The following is a 21,682-nucleotide window of genomic DNA, read 5'->3' as shown; positions in this document are numbered from 1 at the left end:
GTGACTAAATCTGTGACAGTAAGTTAAATTAACAGGCTACATTACCAGGTTATGAAGATGACCTTGCACCGTACGCTACCTTCCGGCTACCGGGTTGTGATTCAGACACTGAAAGTTCCCAGGGTACAGTTCGAGAACTCCAGACATTTGGAAACCAATATCAACAGTCAGTTGTTGATTCCCCGGCTCAGTACGACGTTCTCTTTCACGTTGGTTTGAAAAACGATCTGTTGTATTATTTCTAAATTTTTGTCTAGAATGTGCTTTACTTTTAACTTCGTTATAGTTTTTTCAAATAAAGTATTTTTTGTATTAGTTAATGAAGTAAATGTTTTAGTAAAAACTGCCGTAGAAATGATTGTTTGTTTTTTGAAATTTCGCACAAAGCTACTCAAGGGCTATCTGTGCTAGCCGTCCCTAATTTAGCAGTGTAAGACTAGAGGGAAAGCAGCTAGTCATCACCACCCACCGCCAACTCTTGGGCTACTCTTTTACCAACGAATAGTGGGATTGACCGTCACATTATACACCCCCACGGCTGAGAGGGCGAGCATATTTAGCGCGACGCGGGCACGAACCCGCGACCCTCGGAGTACGAGTCGCACGCCTTTCGCGCTTGGCCATGCCAGGCCCATAGAAATGATTGAATTCGTATAGTACAAAACAAGTACACTATTCCTAAGATTGGTTGTTTTTTTCATGGCTTTTAGAATTTCGCGCAAAGCTACTCGAGGGCTATCTGCGCTATCCGTCATTAATTTAGCAGTGCAAGGCTACAGGAAAGGCAGCTAGTCATCACCGCCCACCGCCAATTCTTGGGCTACGCTATTACCAACGAATAGTGGGATTGACCGTAACTTTTTAACGCCCTCACGGCTAAAAGAGCGAGCATGTTTGGTGCGACGGGGATTCGAACCCGTGACCCTCGAATTCCGAGTCGAACGCCTTAACCCATTTGGCCATGCCGGGTCCTTAAGATTGGTAAGGTTGTAAAATGGTAAATTTGGATTTATTTATGTGTTTAATCTTTGTTTTGATTAATAATTTCTTGTCGGTAATTATCCAAGGAAAGTAAAATCATAAGCAAATAAACTAATGACGTCCTTTCATTATATATCGGTTACATTAGGGTTGAGGATATATTTACAGTAATATTTTACCATTGGAAATTTCATGTGTTCAATTAGGGTGTAGGCTGGTTCTATGGTAGAACTCTCGATTTAAGAGCTAATGAACAGAGTTCGATTCTATGCGATACCACAAAATATTCCCAAAACGTTATACTTTGGGTGCGTTATAAGGGAGACAGATGGTCCTCTAGAGTGGAAACTGTTAATTAAGCACACTTTGTTGAAGTTCACAGTCGCAAAAGCTCTTGTTCAGAGATATGATTATTTTGCTTAGCATGTGCTCCTGTTAGAACGCTTGGCTCGTACGCTCTTGGTCGCGTGTTCGAATCTCTGCCCCATTTTAGCTGTGAGGGACGTTATAATGTGGTGGTCAATTCAACTCTTCATTGGTAAATGAGTACCTGAAGAGATGGAGTCGAGGGTGTAGAATAACTGTTTTCTCTCTTGTATTTTACTGCTAAATTAGTAACAACTATTACAGATAGCACTCGTGTAGGAGTGCGCGAAATTTCCAAAAAAGACATCGAAAACATATGACTGTTCAACTTTTCTCTTCAGTATTGCTTTTAAATGAAAATAAAAACATAATTGATTTTCTTGTTCATTTAGTATAAATTCCTTAAATACACTAAAACATAGAAATACGTCATGTAAAGGTTTTTGTGATGCTATGATTAGCATAAGTGGATAGCAATGCTGGGAATGTAAAATTTTTATTGTTGAAAGAATTAGTAGAATCGTGAAGAAAAGTATGGAAAATACCAGTTTTTATTAATGGATGGCGCTACGAAGAAAACTGCATAGAGACAAATTATATTTGTAGCAGAGGCTTGAAGTAAAACTTTGCATAACTAAACAAATGATAATTTATAAAATTAAATAAGCAAGAATTTTATGATTTTTGGATGTAAATATCTTATTATTTATTATACACCATAATATGCATGTGTGCAACATAATAAAGAACAAAACAGATTTATATTGCTCATATTTTGTTTACTCTGAAGTATACAGTAACATTTTAATGAACGAAAATTATGTTGCTATCTTTTACTTTTTTAAATTATAGGGCAACCGTCAAGGATTGGGAAGGACTAGTTGTAGGACTTCAACAAAGGCCTGGTAAGTGATAGGACAATACTAAATATAGTTTCATTAACTTCGTATGAACAGCTTCTCTAATGCATTATCTTTTGTTTGCAAGGTTTAAGTGCTTCTAGTATTAATACAACTTAATTTTAAACAAATAGATTATAAATTCTGAATGGAGCTTGCTTTCAGCAAACGCCATCTGTGAGAGGATATGAAATTTTATGCTAAGATATCTACAACTTATAGTAATAAAAGCGTTTGTCTGTGTACGCGTGTGACCGTCATGCCATCAAGAACCCAGAGACCAGAAATAAACCTTTTACGCATACTAAGAGGATTCTGAAAGTGTGCACCTGAGTATTATTTTTTTTTAATTTTCATCTACTAAATGAACAATAAGCGGAGATTTTTTTTGCCAAATACCCTTTTTAAACACAAACGAGGGAGGGAAAATATATTTCTGAGAATTATAAAAAGTTGAACTGAACTGAGTTTGGGAAACAAAAAACGGGAAGAAAATATAAATAAGAGGATATTGGAAAATTTGGAGAATGAAAATAATTCAATTAAAAATACAGGAATTATAAACGAATCCGAGAAGTTAAATATTAAAGTTATTTGCTTTTAAATTATGTTGAATTGAATTATGCTTGGGAACTGGCAACAGACAAATCATTTGAAGAACTGGCACACTGAATTAGCTGCAGAAGTAATTAAAATAATGCAGATACATGACTGGTACATTGAAACCGCTGTGAATCATGAGGGAACATTAGAATTCCGCAACGAGTTGTAGGTATTTGATGATAGTAACAAATATGGAGGAATTAACTACGCTGAAACATTTTCTTTTTAACACACTGAACTGTATATAAATATATACATAACATACACTTAAAACGTTATCAGTTGTACCATTATTTAATAATTCATGTAGGACATCTTCAAATAATCAAACATCTGATATACTTTCGTTGTGTGTTCGTAAACTGTACCAAAAATTCATAGAATTTTGCAATATAATAAAGTTACGAATACGTTAACAATTTTAATTTGTTAACAAAACATTTATTTAGGTGATAATATTTATCTTTTGTTTCCAGCAAGGTTACCGATATATGAAAGGAAATATTTGGAAACCACAAAACAACCACAACCTGAATGTTTTTACTGCGATGACTATGAATCGGATGAAACCGCTAACAAACTACTTGTGGAGCCTATTATAATCACCACAAAAGGCTGAACACTAACACGTAAATCTATATGTTAACATGTTAACAATGGAAGGCATTGGCATTTTCATTGAAAGAAGTCAAAAAATGGAAGTCATGTAATTCAATAAAGTTTTGTAAAACTGCTGTATTGTATTAGTCTACTGTTTGGTCGCTCAAAATTAAAGTAACGAGATATGGTTGAATATAAATCTATGTATATTCGTATTCATTCCCGTCCAATACATATTCTCTATTATGTATTTTAAAACCGTCGCTAGCGACATCTATTCGCCAGACGACATCACTGACGTTTCTGTTTTCCAATTTAAATATTTGTCTAGCTGTGAGAAAAATATTCCCCTATTAAAAATATGTGTTCATACATATAAAATACCTTCGCAAGGTATGTATATCTTTAGTTAATTTTTAACCTTATTAATTGTAATTTTATTAAGATGTAATAAAATATTTGTTAAAACTTTATTTTGAGTTATTTTGATTCTTTCGTTTTGCATCAAAAAACTGAGTAACAAAAGTAAAATTTTAATTATGAATTTCACCTCCATATTACTTTCACCCAAACATAATACTTTCTGTATTATATGGAAAAAATAATAATGTAAAAGAACGCTCATTATAACTGTTTAAATATTCATAACCTTTTACATTTAACTCAATTTCTTATGACACCTTTTATAACAATGCATACTTATGATAGTTTTAGTTTAATAATTTACTTAGTATGAAATCTGGTGAAAAGTGTGACCATATTGATCGTTAGTAAATAATTGAACACGTTTGACTCAAATAAATTACACGAAAAGTGAGACTAAGTCGGTAATTAATAAATGGGTCAGTATCGTTGCCTCGGAAAAAATTACACCAAAAGTGAAATCAGATCGATAGTTGATATATGTTTGACTCGGGTAAAGAAGTCAGTACAGTCCTGTACACATTAGTGTAGGAAGTGAAATAAATGTACCGTGACTGCACATGCAGAAATGAAATGCGTTGTACCATGATTGTAGTTAGGGGTGCGAAGTTCGATTGTACTATGACTGTACTTGTGAATGTGAAGTTTGATGTAGGTGGCTATACTCGAGGGGTGAGATTCTGTATACCGTGACTGCATATGGATAATTTCTGAAAGACAATCTTTTCACACAAATCTCAAATCCTCAAAACGTAGACCACTCTTCTTCAGGAGCATAGTGAGAAGATAGGTCCATCTTTCGAAAGCGCTGAAGTTATACGGTTTCGTACCTTTATGTTAAATTGATTTCTTGGTCCTACGTGTTTTTTTAATATTATGAATGACTCTCAGTAGTATGTTTTTTCATTACGTTATTCAGAAAAGTTTTCCTATGATATTATAGATAGTGATTTGCTACTAATGTATACAGTGATAAAAAAAATTATTGCATCACTTAATTTTTCCACACTATTTTACAGAACCATAGTTTGTTTGAGGCCTCAGTGAATGCGGATGTAAATGTGTTTCATGGATGATGCAATACTGTCTAATTATTACATCAGAAGCTGTCTGGGTATTGTTTCAGTCGTTCCCTTTGGCTACGTAGAGATGTTTATTGAGAGTAATTTTAGAAATCTACTGCAACGTGTGTGTATGTGATATTATAATAGCCAAAGGTTGTAAATTAACTGCACAAAATAAAAGAGACATTGTTTTTATGAGCAAAGAAGGACTTTCGATAAGGTAGATTACCAGAAGAGTTAAATTTAAATAGTTTACTATGGGATGCTGAATTCAGAGATATAGAAAGAATGGCTGTGTGGAGCATCGGAAGGAAAGGAATAGGAAAAAAAGCTTCCAAAGCAGTTGACGATCGAGTTCTGAAATATATAAGCCTGCAAAATATTCGACTTTCGACCATAGATTTCAATAATACGGTGACAGGACTCTTTAAATGTCACTATTACCTCTCACATCGTTCGGCTTCTTCTGTGCTCAATCAGTCTACTGAAAGCAACCCCCCCCTCACCAACAAGATGAGGCTCAACTGGGCTAAAGAGAAGAGTTGCATCCAGTGTCTATGAATGCTACTGTGAAGCAACCACTGGGTCAGATGATACGGGGAGGTCATTTTGTGAAAGGTTACTGCCAATACCAGCATGTATGTCGTGGTACCCTAGCACTGGTTCGAAATCACTTCGGTGGAGATGACCAGTGGACATTCCACAGGGCTAAAAGTGTTGGTAACATTCATACACTCTGCGCAGCAGATGTTAAATAAAGCGGAAATTTCACTCTACGTGTATCGAAAAGATATCTTAGGTTTTATTCATTGCTTCGAAAATCAAGACCTGGCAACAGCCCAGATCTCAACCCTATCAAAAACTGTCGAAAGATAAGAGGTAATAAAGTGCAACAGAAGAAATCGAAAAACATCTTGGAACAACAGGAACAATTTATCCATTTAACTGAAATAACAGTTATATTACACTACACAATGTTCATATCCGTTTTACAATAGTGCTCACATTTCCACATTACACAGTCTCGTAAAAATAAAGGAATAAAGTAAAGTGTGAAAAACAATGTACGATGCAATGATTTTTTTCACCACTATACAAAATAATGTTTTCCCATTGTGATATCTATGGCTGTGCTATTCGAATATTATTCACAAGTATTTTGGTAGTAAGATATACCAGAAATTCTTTTCTCACTCATACCTGTGACTTTGTTATTTGACAATGTTTCTGAAGGCAGTATTTTTATAGTAGAATGTTCAAGGCCATGTTTTTCAACTGTAATTTTCCTGATCAAATTTTGTTACGAAATATAAAAAACTGTTTTCGTATAATCATGCCCAACCCAATAAAATAGTCCAAGGTAATATATGCCTGGCGGAATAAACGTATGTAATAATCAGTTATTTTTGAACTGAAATTCCTTTATTACAATCAAAACAATATGTGTATTTGTTAGGAATATTTGCGAAATCACACACAAGGGCTTATTTGAGCTAGTGTCTCTAATTTCGATCTAGTGTACTAGAGGAACACAGCTACACAACAACACCCATCTACCTTCAGTTCTTTGGCTATTGTAATTAATAGCGGGATTTTGCTGTCATTAGAAGGACCCAAAGTACAAAGTTGTTTTTTGTTTTATTTCTATTTGCGGTAACGGATGGCTTCAATTTCGTCTAAAGCTACATGAGGACAATCTGCGCTGGACGTTCTTAATTTAGCAATAAAAGATTAGAGGAAAGGCAGCTAATCATTACCAGTGATAACCAACTCTTGGGCTACTCTTTTTGCCAACGAATAATGAGATTGACCGAAACATTATAACTTCCCCATAGTTGAAAGGGCGACCATGTTTGGTGATACGAGAATCCGAACCTAATCCACCCATTTCGGTGCGGATCTGCATCCCATCAAACATGCTCGCCCTTTCAGCCGTGGGGGCATTATTATGTGACGGTTAATCAACATAGAACACGAACTATGAGCCTTCAGATTCACAATGCGACATAATTAGCACTTTAACACATCAAAATGCTTTTTATAAAATGACCTCAGAAAGTATACTGTCATTTTAAAAATTCAAGTCCTTCAATTATATAGAAACATCTATTATATGCTTTCTTAACTTTTAGGTTGTATTTAATGGTTTAAATAATAAACTTTAGCTTTCATTCTATTCTCTCAGTCTTTATTTTTCTACAAAACACGTGTGTATACAGGGAATACGAAAATGAAGATATCAAAAATAAATTTCAGTAATTTTAGTTTTATTTGAGATAACAACAAAAGTTGAGTATAAAGACAAGTAATTGGCTAAAAAGTTTTAGTTTTAATAAATAATCTTCCATTATTAACTATAATTAATATAATTCTGCGTTCAAATTCCGAGAAAACGTTTCCCAACACAGTTGTAAGGATGGAAAAGATAGCGTCACGAATCCAATGTTCCAGTTCTTCAAGGTCTTTTGATTTGTTATGGTAAACTTTTGTTTTTAAAATTTTCCGGAGATGAAAGTCTATAGGTGTTAAGTCGGACGAAAAAGTGGGCCATTTTTTGGTATGTAATTACCTTTCTAATTACAAGAAGAATGTAGAGTTAAACAGATTCGTGGGGAACGTTAAATAACACTATGTAACACAAGTTTTGTTCATGGATAGTATGTGTTATTTTTAAGTTGCTTATGTTGTACATATTAACATTTAATTAATTTATAAATATCAGTTTAAATTTTCGATCACTCGAAATTGTAATACGTAATGTACGTAACATAATAAGTCAAAAACTCGTCCGAAATAAAGTATAATACGTAGTAGGGGCCCGGCATGGCCATGTGTGTTTCAGTCGTGGGGGCGTTATAGCTGCCTTCCCTCTAGTCTTACAGCGCTAAATTAGTGAAGGCTAGCGCAGATAGCCCTCAAGTAGCTTTGCGCGAAATTCAAAACCAAACAAACAAACAATATGTAGCAATAACTGCGACTTTGACATAACATTCCGAATATTTTGATTGTTATTTTTGCGTAACACACATTTTACATACTAAAATCTGATGTAATTTGGTATATTCATTCGTATGCATCTAACATTTCTCATAAAGTAGCCTTAGCTTTAGGCTTCAGAAAAAAGAAAAAAAACACATTTCTATGCTAGGAATTCGCTGTTAAAAATCTCAAGCACAAATTTATTGAAGTTATATGAGTACAGGTTAAATATACAGAATATTACATATTATATTATGTATTTTTATAATTGAAACGTTAAAGAGGGTATAAAACGTATTTCACAGTAAAGATGAGTACATATATATATACACAACAAGCTCTTCATGAAACATATAGTAAATGAACTAAATGTAACACGTTTGTTTTGCTTCATCGTGAAAAAAAGAGTTTACCCATCTTGATAAAACACATAATACTTAAAGTGCTAATTGTCACATTTACAGAGTGACGGGTATTAAGTAATTAGAATTACCAAAACATTCAAAGCCACTATCGGACCTTCATTCACTAAGCTATGAATTAACATAACGTTCATAAAGTACAAAAAAATGGTTTAAGAGAATAAACATCATGGTGTTTTTCTTAGATATAATAATAAGAAAACTCATAATTTAAACATGCAGACAGAGATACCAGATACCTCAAACAAGTTGTTACCAGATATGCCAAATACCTCAAATATGTTAACAGAGATATCACATACCCCAAACCTATTAAAAGAGATACTAGATAATTTAAATATGCAGACATAGATACCAGATATCTCAAACAAGTTGTTACCAGATATGCCAAATACCTCAAATATGTTAACAGAGATATCACATACCCCAAACCTATTAAAAAAGATACTAGATAATTTAAACATGCAGACAGAGATATCACATATCTCAAACAAGTTGTTACCAGATATGCCAAATACCTCAAATATGTTAACAGAGATATCACATACCCCAAACCTATTAAAAGAGATACTAGATAATTTAAACATGCAGACAGAGATATCAGATATCTCAAACAAGTTGTTACCAGATATGCCAAATACCTCAAATATGTTAACAGAGATATCACATACCCCAAACCTATTAAAAGAGATACTAGATAATTTAAACATGCAGACAGAGATATCAGATATCCCAAATATGTTGAAAGAGATACTAGATACTTCAAACATGTTACCAGAGATATCAGGTACCCAAAACGTTTTAAAAAAATAAGTTAGGTTCCACTTGATACTTTAGCTAAGGCTGAACGAACAAGAATGTGTTTACACTCCATGTAGTTTTTCTCACAAGTTTACATTTATATTATATAATTACACAATAAAGCATATATATATATATACATCCAGCGTTTTTGTACTGTAACAAAGTTAATTTATGTAGAGAGACGAAGTTGTAGAAAAGTGACCAATATAAGAACCGAAAAAATGGACAAGTTCTTCAGTTCTTAACAAGCAGTATATCCTGTAGAATATGGTTGTAAGGTTTTACAGGATACGGTTGCCGTCCGTTTTGTAAGTTTTTACACAAACACTTATCCTCAAGGGTCCGTTAGAACAAGATTTGTACACTAGCCAGTCCCCCTTTTCTGTATGTTCATTACCACCTTTTCTAAATTTTCTTTCCTCTAAAAAATAATGAGACTGTTGTATTTCCAGATTACTGTATGAATATTTCTACGATTAGGCATACAAACAGTAAAGATACAAAACTCAAATAACCCAGTAAACGATAACAGTTTTACATAATTGTACATTTGGCATCCTAATCAAGAACACGTCGTATATGCTCCTGTTTTGATCTTCCAATAGGAATAATTTTAATTAAATATGTATTAAAATTACCTTTTTTTTCTCACTAAAGAAATTCAGTTAACACACTTTTAAATTCCGGTTACATCACACAAAAACTGGTACAGTTGAAGGGCATTATAATTCTGTCGTATCTTTCAAAACAATATCAGCTCAGTTAAAACAACACATCATATCTCTGTCATTTCTCATAAAATAAATATTTACATCATATACAGTAAAACAAAATTTTATCCAGTTTTGAACAATATTAGTTCCTCAAAACTGAAACATTTTACTAAAAACAGTTACTCTGGCATGTTGAATCTCCTGTAAATAAGACACTTGATTTAAAAACACTTGAAACAAATATCATGTGCTTTAAAACAGAGCTAACTAACTTAAAACGTAAAAAAAAAAAACAGTTTCATTTAAAATAAGTTTGATTCTTATGATATTCACAAAAATAAAATGCCCGCATTTAAAATGTAATATACCACTCTGATTTCTGTCTTTAAACAATCGAGTTCAACACGCAACCTGTAACATAATTAAAAGAAACTGCCACTTTGGTTCAAAGTACGATCGATTTATAACTTATTTATTTATTTTGTTGTTGTTGAAGAAAACTCTTTCAGCAGAGAACATTCCGGTTTCCTCTTCAGTTAAAAACACATTTTGTCTTATGAAAGATTTAAAAGTTTCTGTTTGCAAGTTCCTTCTGTTAAATTACGTTAACTTAAACTTTATCTCACTCAACAAAACAGTTTCTATTAATTCGTCTGTCTTTATCTCTCCGAGCAAAATTATTTAGATTAAGTCGTATTCGACTTTTGTGTTATCTCTCTAAACGAAAGTCCATCGGTCATATTACACCCAGCTTCTGTATCATTCTTGAAAACTAAATTTTTAGGTCGACCCACATTCATCTTTTTAATTATTTCTATTACGTCCATTCGACTTGTACTTTATCGAATTCAAAGAACCCTCTTTTGTTAAACCGTACATGTATATATTCGAGTTCTACTGTATTCTATAAACCTCTTCAGTTAAATCATATTCAATTTCTGTCTCATTTTTCAAAACTAATTTGTTAAGAGTAATTCATATTCGACTCATATTTTATCCCCCTAAATAAAACCATTTTGATGACAAACATTCAACTCTTTATTTTACTTTAATGAACTAAATCTCTTTGGTTAAGTCAAATACTAGACTTTAACTATTGAATAAAACTTTTGGTAAAATCGTATGCTTGACTTCTGTCTTATTTATCTAAATAAAGCATATTCGATTAAACCATGTTCTATTTCTGCTTCATCCCTGGAAGTAAATTTCCTTCTGTTAAAACAAGTTCAACTTCCGCCTTATCCCTATAGACAAAAACCTTTTACTTAACACACTTTCGACATCTTATCCTTCCAAGAAAATTCCTTCAGTTAAAACAAGTTCAACTTCCGCCTTATCCCTATAGACAAAAACCTTTTACTTAACACACTTTCGACATCTTATCCTTCCAAGAAAATTCCTTCAGTTAAAATAAGTTCAACTTCTGCTTTATCCTTTTAAGCAAAATTGCTTTGTTTAAGTCACATTTAATTGCTATCTCGATAATTTAAACAAGTCCAATGTGGTTAAATCACATTCGACTTCTGTTATGTTTATATCAATGATTTCGACTTTTCTTCTAGCCTTCAAAACAGAATTCCATCAGTTAAGATATGTTCGACTTTTGCTTTGTCATTCTAAACAAAACTCATTCGGTTAAAACCATAATCGACTCTTGCCTGTCTGTTCACATGTGATGTTCTCTTAGTCACTCGTGCCATCTCCCATCAATCTTTGACGTAAACGTTCTTCCAAGCTTTTTGTTCCCAACACAAAACTCTTCTCCATCTTTCTTCCGTCTTCCAAGTTGGTTCTATTTTTACCATATAATTAGGTGATTAGAAACATCGTTAAAACACTAATATTTTCATAGTTCTAGGATTAATATTTAAAGTAGCTTTCGTTTTCAATTCTAAAAAATTCACCACATGCAAGCTTAGTCAATAATATGTTCCTCAGTATCTTTCATATTGTATTATTTTATTACCGGTCACCAAAGTAATTGTATATATTGAATCCTTTATTTCTACATTAGTCTGAAATGTGAATTCTCTTATTTAGTCTTAGTTTTATATTTAACTTACTGTCCCTGAGCTTGTGACTTTCACTTAGGCCTGACGCATGATGTTGCATACCTTACCCTCACTCTAGCGCCGACTTTACCAAGTAAGAGACCCTAAGAAGCAGGTTAATTAGATCATACATTCCACACTGTTGTTTGTTATTAAACATAAATCTACACAATAGTTATCTGTTCTCTTCTTACCAAAAGTATCGTAACTAGTTGGCCAACGTTATAAGCTCTCATACTTTCCGCTGAGCCACTAAAGTGGGAGGAGGGAACGTTAGTCTTTAAGGGAATTTATCACTGAAATATATATATATACACGCATATACAATGAATACTTAAATTAGGTGAATAATTATTATATTAACATTGCATATTTTGTTGCCGTTTTACGGAAAATAAAAATATTAATTTTCAATATTAGTTTTAACTCACGAGTGCAAGACCTCTTGGCCTGGCATGGCCAAGCGCGTAAGGCGTGCGACTCGTAATCCGGGGTTCGCGCCCGCGTCGCGCTAAATATGCTCGCCCTCCCAGCCGTGGGGGCGTATAATGTGACGGTCAATCCCACTATTCGTTGGTAAAAGAGTAGCCCAAGAGTTGGCGGTGGGTGGTGATGATTAGGGACGGCTAGCACAGATAGCCCTCGAGTAGCTTTGTGCGAAATTCCAAAACAAACAAATAAACAAGCAAGACCTCTTGTGGTCGCTTATCTTACTAATGTATTCTTTCTCACTTTCAATTCATCCGTTTTTAAAGCGTTTGCTAGTCCCATTTTTCAACGCTTTTAAAAACAAAAATAATGCTAACAACAAATTTTTATGTTTTAAAATGTAGACCAGAAATATGTATCTACAGATAAATATTCTTTAGTTCTCACAATGATGTTACTCATGGCATTCTACTCTAGCCATCTACATTTCATTTAATAAGACTTTCTCTTTTATGTAGATTTTTCTGTAACTAACTCATATTATTATTATGGGGTTAATTTTAGCTTTTATTTTATAAGTCTGTGCACCTTTGGGTATTTCCCAATAGTTAGAAACTTTAACGTAAGCTCTTAATTTATTAACTACAAAAATAATTTTCAATCAACCTAGAGTGGTAACTGCAGAAGATTCAGTGGTAGAGACCAATAAGGATATTTCTTGTAATCATTAAATATGTGCATAAGTTAATATTTCTTTAATTTACCTTACATTACAATGGAAGTTGAAGGAAATTATGGCTTTGTTTAAATTAGGTGTGTAAATTTTTTAAACGTTAATAACTTCCAAAATTATTTTCTTCAATATTAGAAAAAAATATACTTTTCTCCAAATAAAAAAACTCGCTTAATAATTATAAACAAAAACTTATTGATATATGTTTAAGTACTTTCTTATGTTAATAATATTCACAATAGAAAAACAGTCAGCGTAAACCATTAAAGATGCTATAAGTATTAACAATGTTATAATTCATGACAAAAATTGCTTTTAACGAAATACTTTTTAATGATATATCCACCAAAATTATAATTTTCATGGAAAATGAAATTGTAAAATATTGTAAAATTGCGATTTTACAATAGCTATCCAGATCCGAAATTCTGATCTTTTTCGCTCTCCTAGAATTTTATTAGAATTTCCACATTTTCTCTTGTTTTGTGATCCTCTTTTATTATAAAAAGTGATACACAAAAATATTTTTAGTAGGAATACTATTATTATTCCTGTATCTGGTGAAGTATCCGTTTCCATTATTCGGTAAGAATAGATCAGAGACATGGCACTTTTTAGAAACATTGTTCTCATTGTATTTTAAGATGGCAAACTTATTGCTTACATTTGGTTCTTTATAATAGATCTTTTTTTTTTCCTTTGACGTCAACTAACCTGAATCTGGACGGCTCATTGTGGTTTGATATTTGTTTGAAAGTGTCATTAACAACTTGAATGACGGAACCTTGAGGGATCTGATAGTCTTCCCAAAATCTTGAAGCGAACAATTTGTGTGTATTAGTGATGTCATAGATCCGATAACCTGCTATAAGAAAGTAAAATGCCACGCTGTGATAACCCTTATTAATGTATTCTAAAACGAAAGTTTAAAACAATATCATTCAACTATGACGCTAAGCGAAACAAGTAAACCAAACCTAGCGTACAGATATGACCATCTTACTGCATACAGTAAAATAAATCAGGCACATTACAATTTATAACTGCATTAATAATTTTGATACCATAACAGTGAGGAACCGACTCTTCATTCTATATATTAAGATAGAACCGACCCTTCATTCTATATATTAAGATAGAGCCGACTCTTCATTCTATATATTAATATAGAACCGACTCTTCATTCTATATATTAATATAGAACCGACTCTTCATTCTATATATTAAGATAGAACCGACTCTTCATTCTATATATTAAGATAGAACCGACTCTTCATTCTATATATTAATATAGAACCGACTCTTCATTCTATATATTAATATAGAACCGACTCTTCATTCTATATATTAAGATAGAACCGACTCTTCATTCTATATATTAATATAGAACCGACTCTTCATTCTATATATTAATATAGAACCGACTCTTCATTCTATATATTAAGATAGAACCGACTCTTCATTCTATATATTAAGATATTCTGTTCATATTTATCCCTTATGTTATTTTTTTTCTTTTCTTTTTACACACATTCCGAATACAATACGCCTTTGAAAAACTATTTGTACAATATGTCTTGGTTTATTAACACTAAGTTTTTAAAAATAAATACGCACATAAGCATCGCAGTTTACATAAAAAGTTATACCTTTTATATTTTATATATTACGTGACACTACAGTCAGGCTGAGAAAGGTCAAGCGTGTTAAAATAATGGTGTCTGTCCACTGTTGGATCTCTGTATATTTCTATTGATTACTAGGTTTCATGATTCAATATCTAAGACTAATGAGAACTGCACTTATTTTTGTTGTTTTAGTGTAATTAACCTGTCCTAACAAAGCCTCAAATCTATTCTTAAAAATATAAAACTTTTACCTCACACTATTTAAATTCATAACTTTCTCCTTTTTATTTGTAATAAGTCATTGTTCTGGTTCAGGTTGTTGTTAGTTGTTAAAAATATGGTTTCTAATGTTAATAAGAAAATAAAAACTACTTGCACATTGGTACCAAGAACATTAATACACCAGATGATTTAGATCTATATTACTACCAATTGGGATATCAAGTTGAGAAAATGACAGAAACTTCTATGTAAAATGATTTAAAGCTGCTTACAGTTAAACTACCAAACACTAGCCTCTGCTAATAACATTTTAATTATGACATATCTGTCCGTTTACAAACCATCAATAAAAAGTCTCTGAGTGGTTAATATCACGCTTAGTGTTCCACCTCAGAGAGGACACATTTAGTATTTTCTGAACTCACTTGCAAATTTTGCAGAACATACACAGTTGTATGAATAATACAGAGGCGCTAATCAACTATAAAACTGAAAAGAATTGTAAGAGATAAAATTAGTTTGGATTTCGAGCAAAGCTACACGAGAGCTATCTGCGCTATCCATCCATATTTTAGCAGGGTAAAACGAGAAAAAAAATGCAGCTACTTATCACCACCCACCGCCAACTCTTGGACTACTCTTTTACCAACGAATAGTGGAATTGAGCGTCACTTATAACGACCGACGACTGAAAGAGCGAGCATGTTTGATGTGATGGGGATTCGAGCCCACGACCCTCAGATTATGAGTTGAGCGCTCTAACCAACTGGCTATGCTAGGCCTACCAAATAAAGGAAAATATGTCTTACGGTCTGGAAAAATCACAACTAAATTTAATTTCACAAATCTACATGTCAGTAGCAACGTGCACGTTTTAAGTATTTCGATGTAGGAATACATGTCTGTTTCTGTTCACGTAATACGTGCTACCTACTCTTCAGGTTTCATAATTTATTGACTTTCTGTTTTTACGATGGCTACGATTTTGCTTATTGTTTCTATATAATAGCAAAACGGTGTTACCTGTTGGCATTATATTAAGGCTTTTGTAAGAAGTGTCGGTTATCAGGGATGTTCCAATGTTACAAGAGACTGGACAAAGGTAGACAGTGGCAACTATTTTTTTTTTGGTAGATGGAGGACGTCATTTTAAGTAAATTTTGCCTGAGGTCGTGGTGTTATTGTACTATAGCATCTGTAGAAATTTTCACGAAACTAGTTACCTTGTCAACTGTAAATACAACAAGCAGGTTTTCTGTCAGTATTACACATATCAAGGAGGGCCGATTACAAAATTACTTGTGAGTGTAAGGTGACAAAATGCTCAAAGTGCAGCAGATATGGGAGAGATCATGATGGGACACCAACTGTAGCAAAACAAAGCCATAAAAATGGCTAAAGAATGGTTTACTTAGGCCTACATGTACAGATTATCTTCTTTTAAATATTGGAAAAAATCACAACGAAACGTACTTAGTTAATTACTAAAACTGATGCAAAAACGTATAGGAAACTGATTTTTTTTTTTTTTTTTGTTCTCGCATATAGAAAATAACAGAAACTTACAACGTTTTGGAATATTGTCAACTGTCTCGCTTTGCCCAGTTTCATCTTCCTCCCTGGATGAGAAACAAATACGGTAAGTAACGTATAATATAACTGTATTTGATATCATTTGATTTCCATGTTGATGTCTTTTTTGCTATTTCGGTGATCAATTTACAACAGTAATACTAACAGAACATGTGGTCTACTGATTAGTTGATAATAATTAGTAAGTAGATATACGCTGGGAGATATAGGGGCTGGTCACTGAACATGGTTAACATTACTTAGAAGCCCATATTCTGATCTTGTATTTTTAGTTCTAAGTGTTATCATAGCCTTCAAACTCTTTAACTAGCTAATATCAACACTCAGTGTACGAGTCAATGACACAAAAACTGAAGAACTGAATGAGTTACGAGAATGTCACAGTTTCTGCTGTTTAAGTAGGAATAATAAAAATGTTTTCTGATAAAGTGCTAGAATTTTCAACCTAAAAGCAAAAACACTCCACTTAAAAAAAACAAACCTCACCTCTTAATAGTGTTTAGCCTCGAGTATGTAGAATTTAAGAGGATGGCCAGACTGTGTTGATGTGGTACAAAATAGTTTAAGTGTTCATGCTCAGGAAGGTATCACGCTTTACCACCATACAGAATGGCAAGTACAATTTGTTTAACATTCGTCGGATAGCTTTCTGGACAAAACTCGCGGAGAAAAAGACTCCATACTGTTGAGAAACGAGATCTTGTACTGCGCAATATGAGGCCACAGCCATTTTCTGGTGAATAACTGAGATTCCATATATCGCAGAGTTCAAATCTCTATTTAATTTTTTTTAAAAAAGAGAGAAAGAGTATCGAAAAGCTTTGTGTGAGAAACAACCACTCAAACGGTCACCTTGGCTTGCATATTTAGTGTTAAATATGACTAAACACTATGCAACCGTCTGAAAGTGTGTAATACTGAGAAGGACAGTTAGTAGAATTTCAACTCTGGATTCTAGAACAGGAGGTAGAAGTGATTGCAACTGAATTTGGCTATTTACCATTAATGACAAATTCGGATTTGATTTTCTGTTTTTTTTTATCTTCATTAGTAGTCACAAGGTTTCTGTTAACGTCAGTAAATAGTTTGTTTAAAGTATCTTAACGAGACGAATTATGAGAGGATTCGTTAATTTTCCTTTTCTTCAGGTCTTCATAATTATTTAAAACGTGATTGGTTTTAAAATTATGACACTTAAACACGCCCACAAACATACACACATATACATGTGTATGTATAAAACATCACAGTATCCACCGTTATTTATAGTACAATACAAATTATTCACCAAGAAAGATTTGCTGTATTCTGTATAAATATTACAAATTACTGTTTAGCACGTAAATCAATATTACTAAAAACATTCTTTCATTTAAATTCTCCCTTCCCCTCCAGATGGCTCAGCGGTAGTTGTGGCTTATAATGATAAAAATCAGGTTTCGATAAGGTAGAAGTAACTTTGCTCTCGTAAACAAACAGACCATTCGGATGTTAGGTATAATCTTCTATTGTATTTCCACTATTATAGTTCATTTATTTGTTTCTTATTTTTCCAGAAAAGAAACATAACAGTCATTTGCAGAAGAGTTGATGACTAAAACCAATCATCAAAAGAAAATGTTTTGCAGATTAAACTTGCTAAATGCAAAGTATAATTAACCTTATTTTTAACACTTTTTCAGTAAAAATTCGCTAATTTGTAAGCTAGTGTTGGTTGTGTTTTTTTAATTTAATTAAAGTATGATTACGTGAAAGAGAACGTCGTACTGAGCCGAAGGATCAGGAAATGATCGCTCATATTGGTTTCCGAAAGTCTGGAATTCTCGAACTGTACCCTGGGAGCTTTCAGTGTCTGAATCGCAACCTGGCAGACGAAAGGTGGCGTACGGCGTAAGCTCGTCCTCGTAAACTGGATAAGAAAAATTGTGTTTCTTTCAATAATAATCAAATTTTACATTAAAATGTATGACATTCTCAAATATAAAAAAAGCAATTGTTTTTCGTCAACTATTTGTTTGTAAAAATTAAATATCTTAAACGACATAAAATTATCTAATATGTGCAACAAGGATAAATTATTGTTTGAAAAACAGCAATCTGTAAAACACGAAAAGTAAAACATAATTGTTACTCTTACAACTCATATAGATAAGACAATCGTTAACACTCACTTTATATTGATTTAAATGTATAAACGTTTCTCGAAACAGATATTCTTACATAATTATTCAAGTGGTACATTGAATGTATTTTAAGATTAGTGGAAACGTGGATGACGAATATTGTGAGGATAAACGCTAGGTTACCAAAAAACAAAATGGCGTATTTGTTTCAGTTTGTAGCAGTAATCAAAAAGTGAGATTCTTTAAAATATTCTGAAAACTAATTAATTATTCACCGATGGTTAGTTTCATGTAATATAATAAAATAACTTCTCACTGATGTTTCTTTGCGGGTTATATCAGTATGTCTCTTTTTTTTATGTAAAGCACATGTTAACATTGCACATTGAACTCGACCACATTACTTCGTTATTAACTCTATTCAACTTTTGAGAAAAATGTTATATTTTACTAAAAGTATTTGGTGGGATTTAGCTGTATATAATATATGACAGACCTTGATTGGAAACTAGACTGTACCAATTTTAAACAGTAATTACTTGGTGAAGAAATAAAACTAAATATGAACCAGAAATTGGATTTCAAAGTAAGCCAGTTGCTGAGTAAGGTTACAAAAAACACCTAAATATGATTAAAAATAATGCAGCATTTCACATATTTTTTATTTCTATGAAAATATTTTTCGTTTCACTTCACATAAACAAGAGCTCTTGTTATAGTGTTGCCCCCCCCAGTAGCCTAGCAGCAAGTCTTCCGACTTATAACGCTAGAATCCTGGTTTCGATACCCGTAGTGGGCAGAGCATAAATAGCCCATTGTGTAGCTTTGTGCTTAATTACAAACGACGATGCTATGGTGTTATAAAGAGCTGTTGCTGTGGTGTTAGCCCTTGTTTTAAATCTTGTGAAGGTCACAATTTGAAAACGTCGTAACAGAAATATACTTTTCATAAAATTTATTTCTTAGAATAAAAACAGCACAGTCGTAATTATCTTCAACTTTAATTTACTACTAGAAGGCGCTACAGTAGCAACATACTTGGACGGCAATCACTGGGGCATTAATATATAATTAAAGTTTGATTTGTTTTGAATTTCGCCCAAAGCTATCTGCGCTATTCGTCCCTAATTTAGCAGTATAAGACTAGATGGAAGACAGCTAGCCATCACCACCCACCGCCACATATAACATCCTCACGTCTGAAAGGACGAGCATGTTCGGTGTGACGGGGATTCGAACACACGACCCTCGAATTAGGAGTCGAGTGCCTTAACCACCTGGCCCTGCTGGATCGATATATTTAAAGTAGAAATAGCTAAAATTTAACGTTATTTAATAAAATACTTAAAAGAATATATATTTATTAATAATAATATATATTGAAAGTAGAATAAGCTAAATTTAACGTTATTTAATAAAATACTCAAAAGAATATATATTTATTTATAATAATATATATTTACAGTAGAAAAAGCTAAATTTAACGTTATTTAATAAAATACTCAAAAGAATATATATTTATTAATAATAATGTACATTTAAAGTAGAATAAGCTAACATTTAACGTTATTTAATAAAATACTCAAAAGAATATATATTTATTAAGAATAATATACATTTAAAGTAGAATAAGCTAACATTTAACGTTATTTAATAAAATACTCAAAATATATATTTATTAATAATAATGTACATTTAAAGTAGAATAAGCTAACATTTAACGTTATTTAATGAAATACTCAAAAGAATATATATTTATTAATAATAATATGTATTTAAAGTAGAATAAACTATAATTTAACGTCATTTAATACAATATTCAAACGAAAAGTTGGCTTTTTAGGGAAATATTTTCTTCTTGTTTCTTATTTTTCAATTTAACATGTTGTTAAGTAAACCACTTACATTGTCTTTGGCAGTCATGTACAAGGTTTTCTGAGGCAGGTGCAGGTTCAGGTAGATGTGTTTGTAACTTCGGAATACTTTGGTAGACGGGAGTTTCTTGATGTTGAACTGTATCAGAGTATTTCTTGGGACCACTAGGTGGCACCAGTGCCAAGGTGTTTTGATTAACTCTCCGTCTTTCGTACATTTCATCTAACAATGGAAATAGAGAAAAGTGAAACACATTTCTAAAGAGGACTCGAATTTAATGTTTTAGTCTTAGCAGATATCTCTAATTCAATGAAGTTTCATCTAATCTATTTTATTACAATACGTTTTTATGATTTTTAAATTGTGACGTAGAGAGTTTGCAATCATTGTTAAGGAATATAATACATGTATGAGTTTAATTAAACAGTTCTTTAATAAAAAATTTATCTAGTCACCAACTACTTGTAAGTATTGGTTTCCTTATCAAGTTATTTTATTGAAATTAACGTTTTAAAAAAAAGAAGTTATACGAAACTTTGAGAAACTAAATACGATTTTCCTTGGTGATGGACGTACTTGTAAAATAGAAATTTTTGTTTCAGTAATTATTTTATTTGCCAGTGTTCCAGTTTGGTCATCCCTATGCAGCATGTTATACACATAACCCTAAAATAAATGACAAGCCACCACACCTTGTAATTTAGTTATGACTTTTGTTAGGAGCAGCGCTAAACGGGACCTTAAGAAGGCTACAGCCACCCCTAAGTTTGCCTTAACTACTTCAACCAGTTACCCAGTACGCTGTTAATCAACACGTCTAAACTAAAAAGCCCCCTCAGTATTCTACCCGACACACCTCAGTCTCTCCTCAACCTGGAAAGTGTTGGGCGCTGAACCTGTATTTACTGTTTTCAGGATCACTAAAAACATATGAAGCATTAAATAATTAAATAAAATATAACATCAATATTACGTTTAATTTTACGAACTAATGATTCCCTACGTGTTTTACTTTGAATAAGAGAGGTTTCACCACATATATTTGATGAGAGTCTTTACACTAAGTGTTATAGAAATCAAAAAGTAACATAACATATTAAATGCTGCATTATTTCACTGATGCTCCCCCCATTGGCTTAGCGTTCTGAGGGATTATAGTGCTAAAAATCGAGTT

The 21,682-nt window shown here is 32.6% G+C and overlaps 2 protein-coding genes across 13 annotated transcripts in view; one reads left to right on the top strand and one right to left on the bottom strand.

The window, feature by feature from the left end:
* LOC143245594 (cell adhesion molecule Dscam1-like) overlaps positions 1-3,922 on the top strand; it is a 131,954-nt gene extending 128,032 nt beyond the window's left edge. Inside the window, exons 32-34 of the mRNA XM_076491950.1 lie at positions 49-190; positions 2,200-2,252; positions 3,326-3,922. Coding sequence (XP_076348065.1) covers positions 49-190; positions 2,200-2,252; positions 3,326-3,468 — 338 coding nt within the window. The 3' untranslated portion in view covers positions 3,469-3,922. The remainder of the gene's footprint in view (positions 1-48; positions 191-2,199; positions 2,253-3,325) is intronic.
* A 4,144-nt stretch (positions 3,923-8,066) lies between these two features.
* LOC143244985 (cell adhesion molecule Dscam1-like) overlaps positions 8,067-21,682 on the bottom strand; it is a 132,662-nt gene continuing 119,046 nt past the window's right edge. Inside the window, exons 29-34 of one of the 12 annotated variants that reach the window (XM_076490650.1) lie at positions 20,539-20,730; positions 18,278-18,419; positions 16,484-16,536; positions 13,782-13,932; positions 11,513-11,646; positions 8,069-9,562 (exon numbers count right to left, since the gene is read on the bottom strand). In XM_076490650.1, the coding sequence (XP_076346765.1) occupies positions 11,538-11,646; positions 13,782-13,932; positions 16,484-16,536; positions 18,278-18,419; positions 20,539-20,730 (647 nt within the window). In that variant the 3' untranslated portion in view covers positions 8,069-9,562; positions 11,513-11,537. Of the gene's footprint in view, positions 11,647-13,781; positions 13,933-16,483; positions 16,537-18,258; positions 18,420-20,538; positions 20,731-21,682 lie in introns of those variants that run through there. The other 11 variants (XM_076490649.1, XM_076490652.1, XM_076490658.1 and 8 more) reach the window with 11 other exon arrangements.

The sequence above is a fragment of the Tachypleus tridentatus genome, chromosome 2, assembly GCF_004210375.1.
Source record: "Tachypleus tridentatus isolate NWPU-2018 chromosome 2, ASM421037v1, whole genome shotgun sequence".
Lineage (NCBI taxonomy): Eukaryota > Metazoa > Arthropoda > Merostomata > Xiphosura > Limulidae > Tachypleus > Tachypleus tridentatus.
This window is presented reverse-complemented; position numbering and strand designations above follow the sequence as displayed.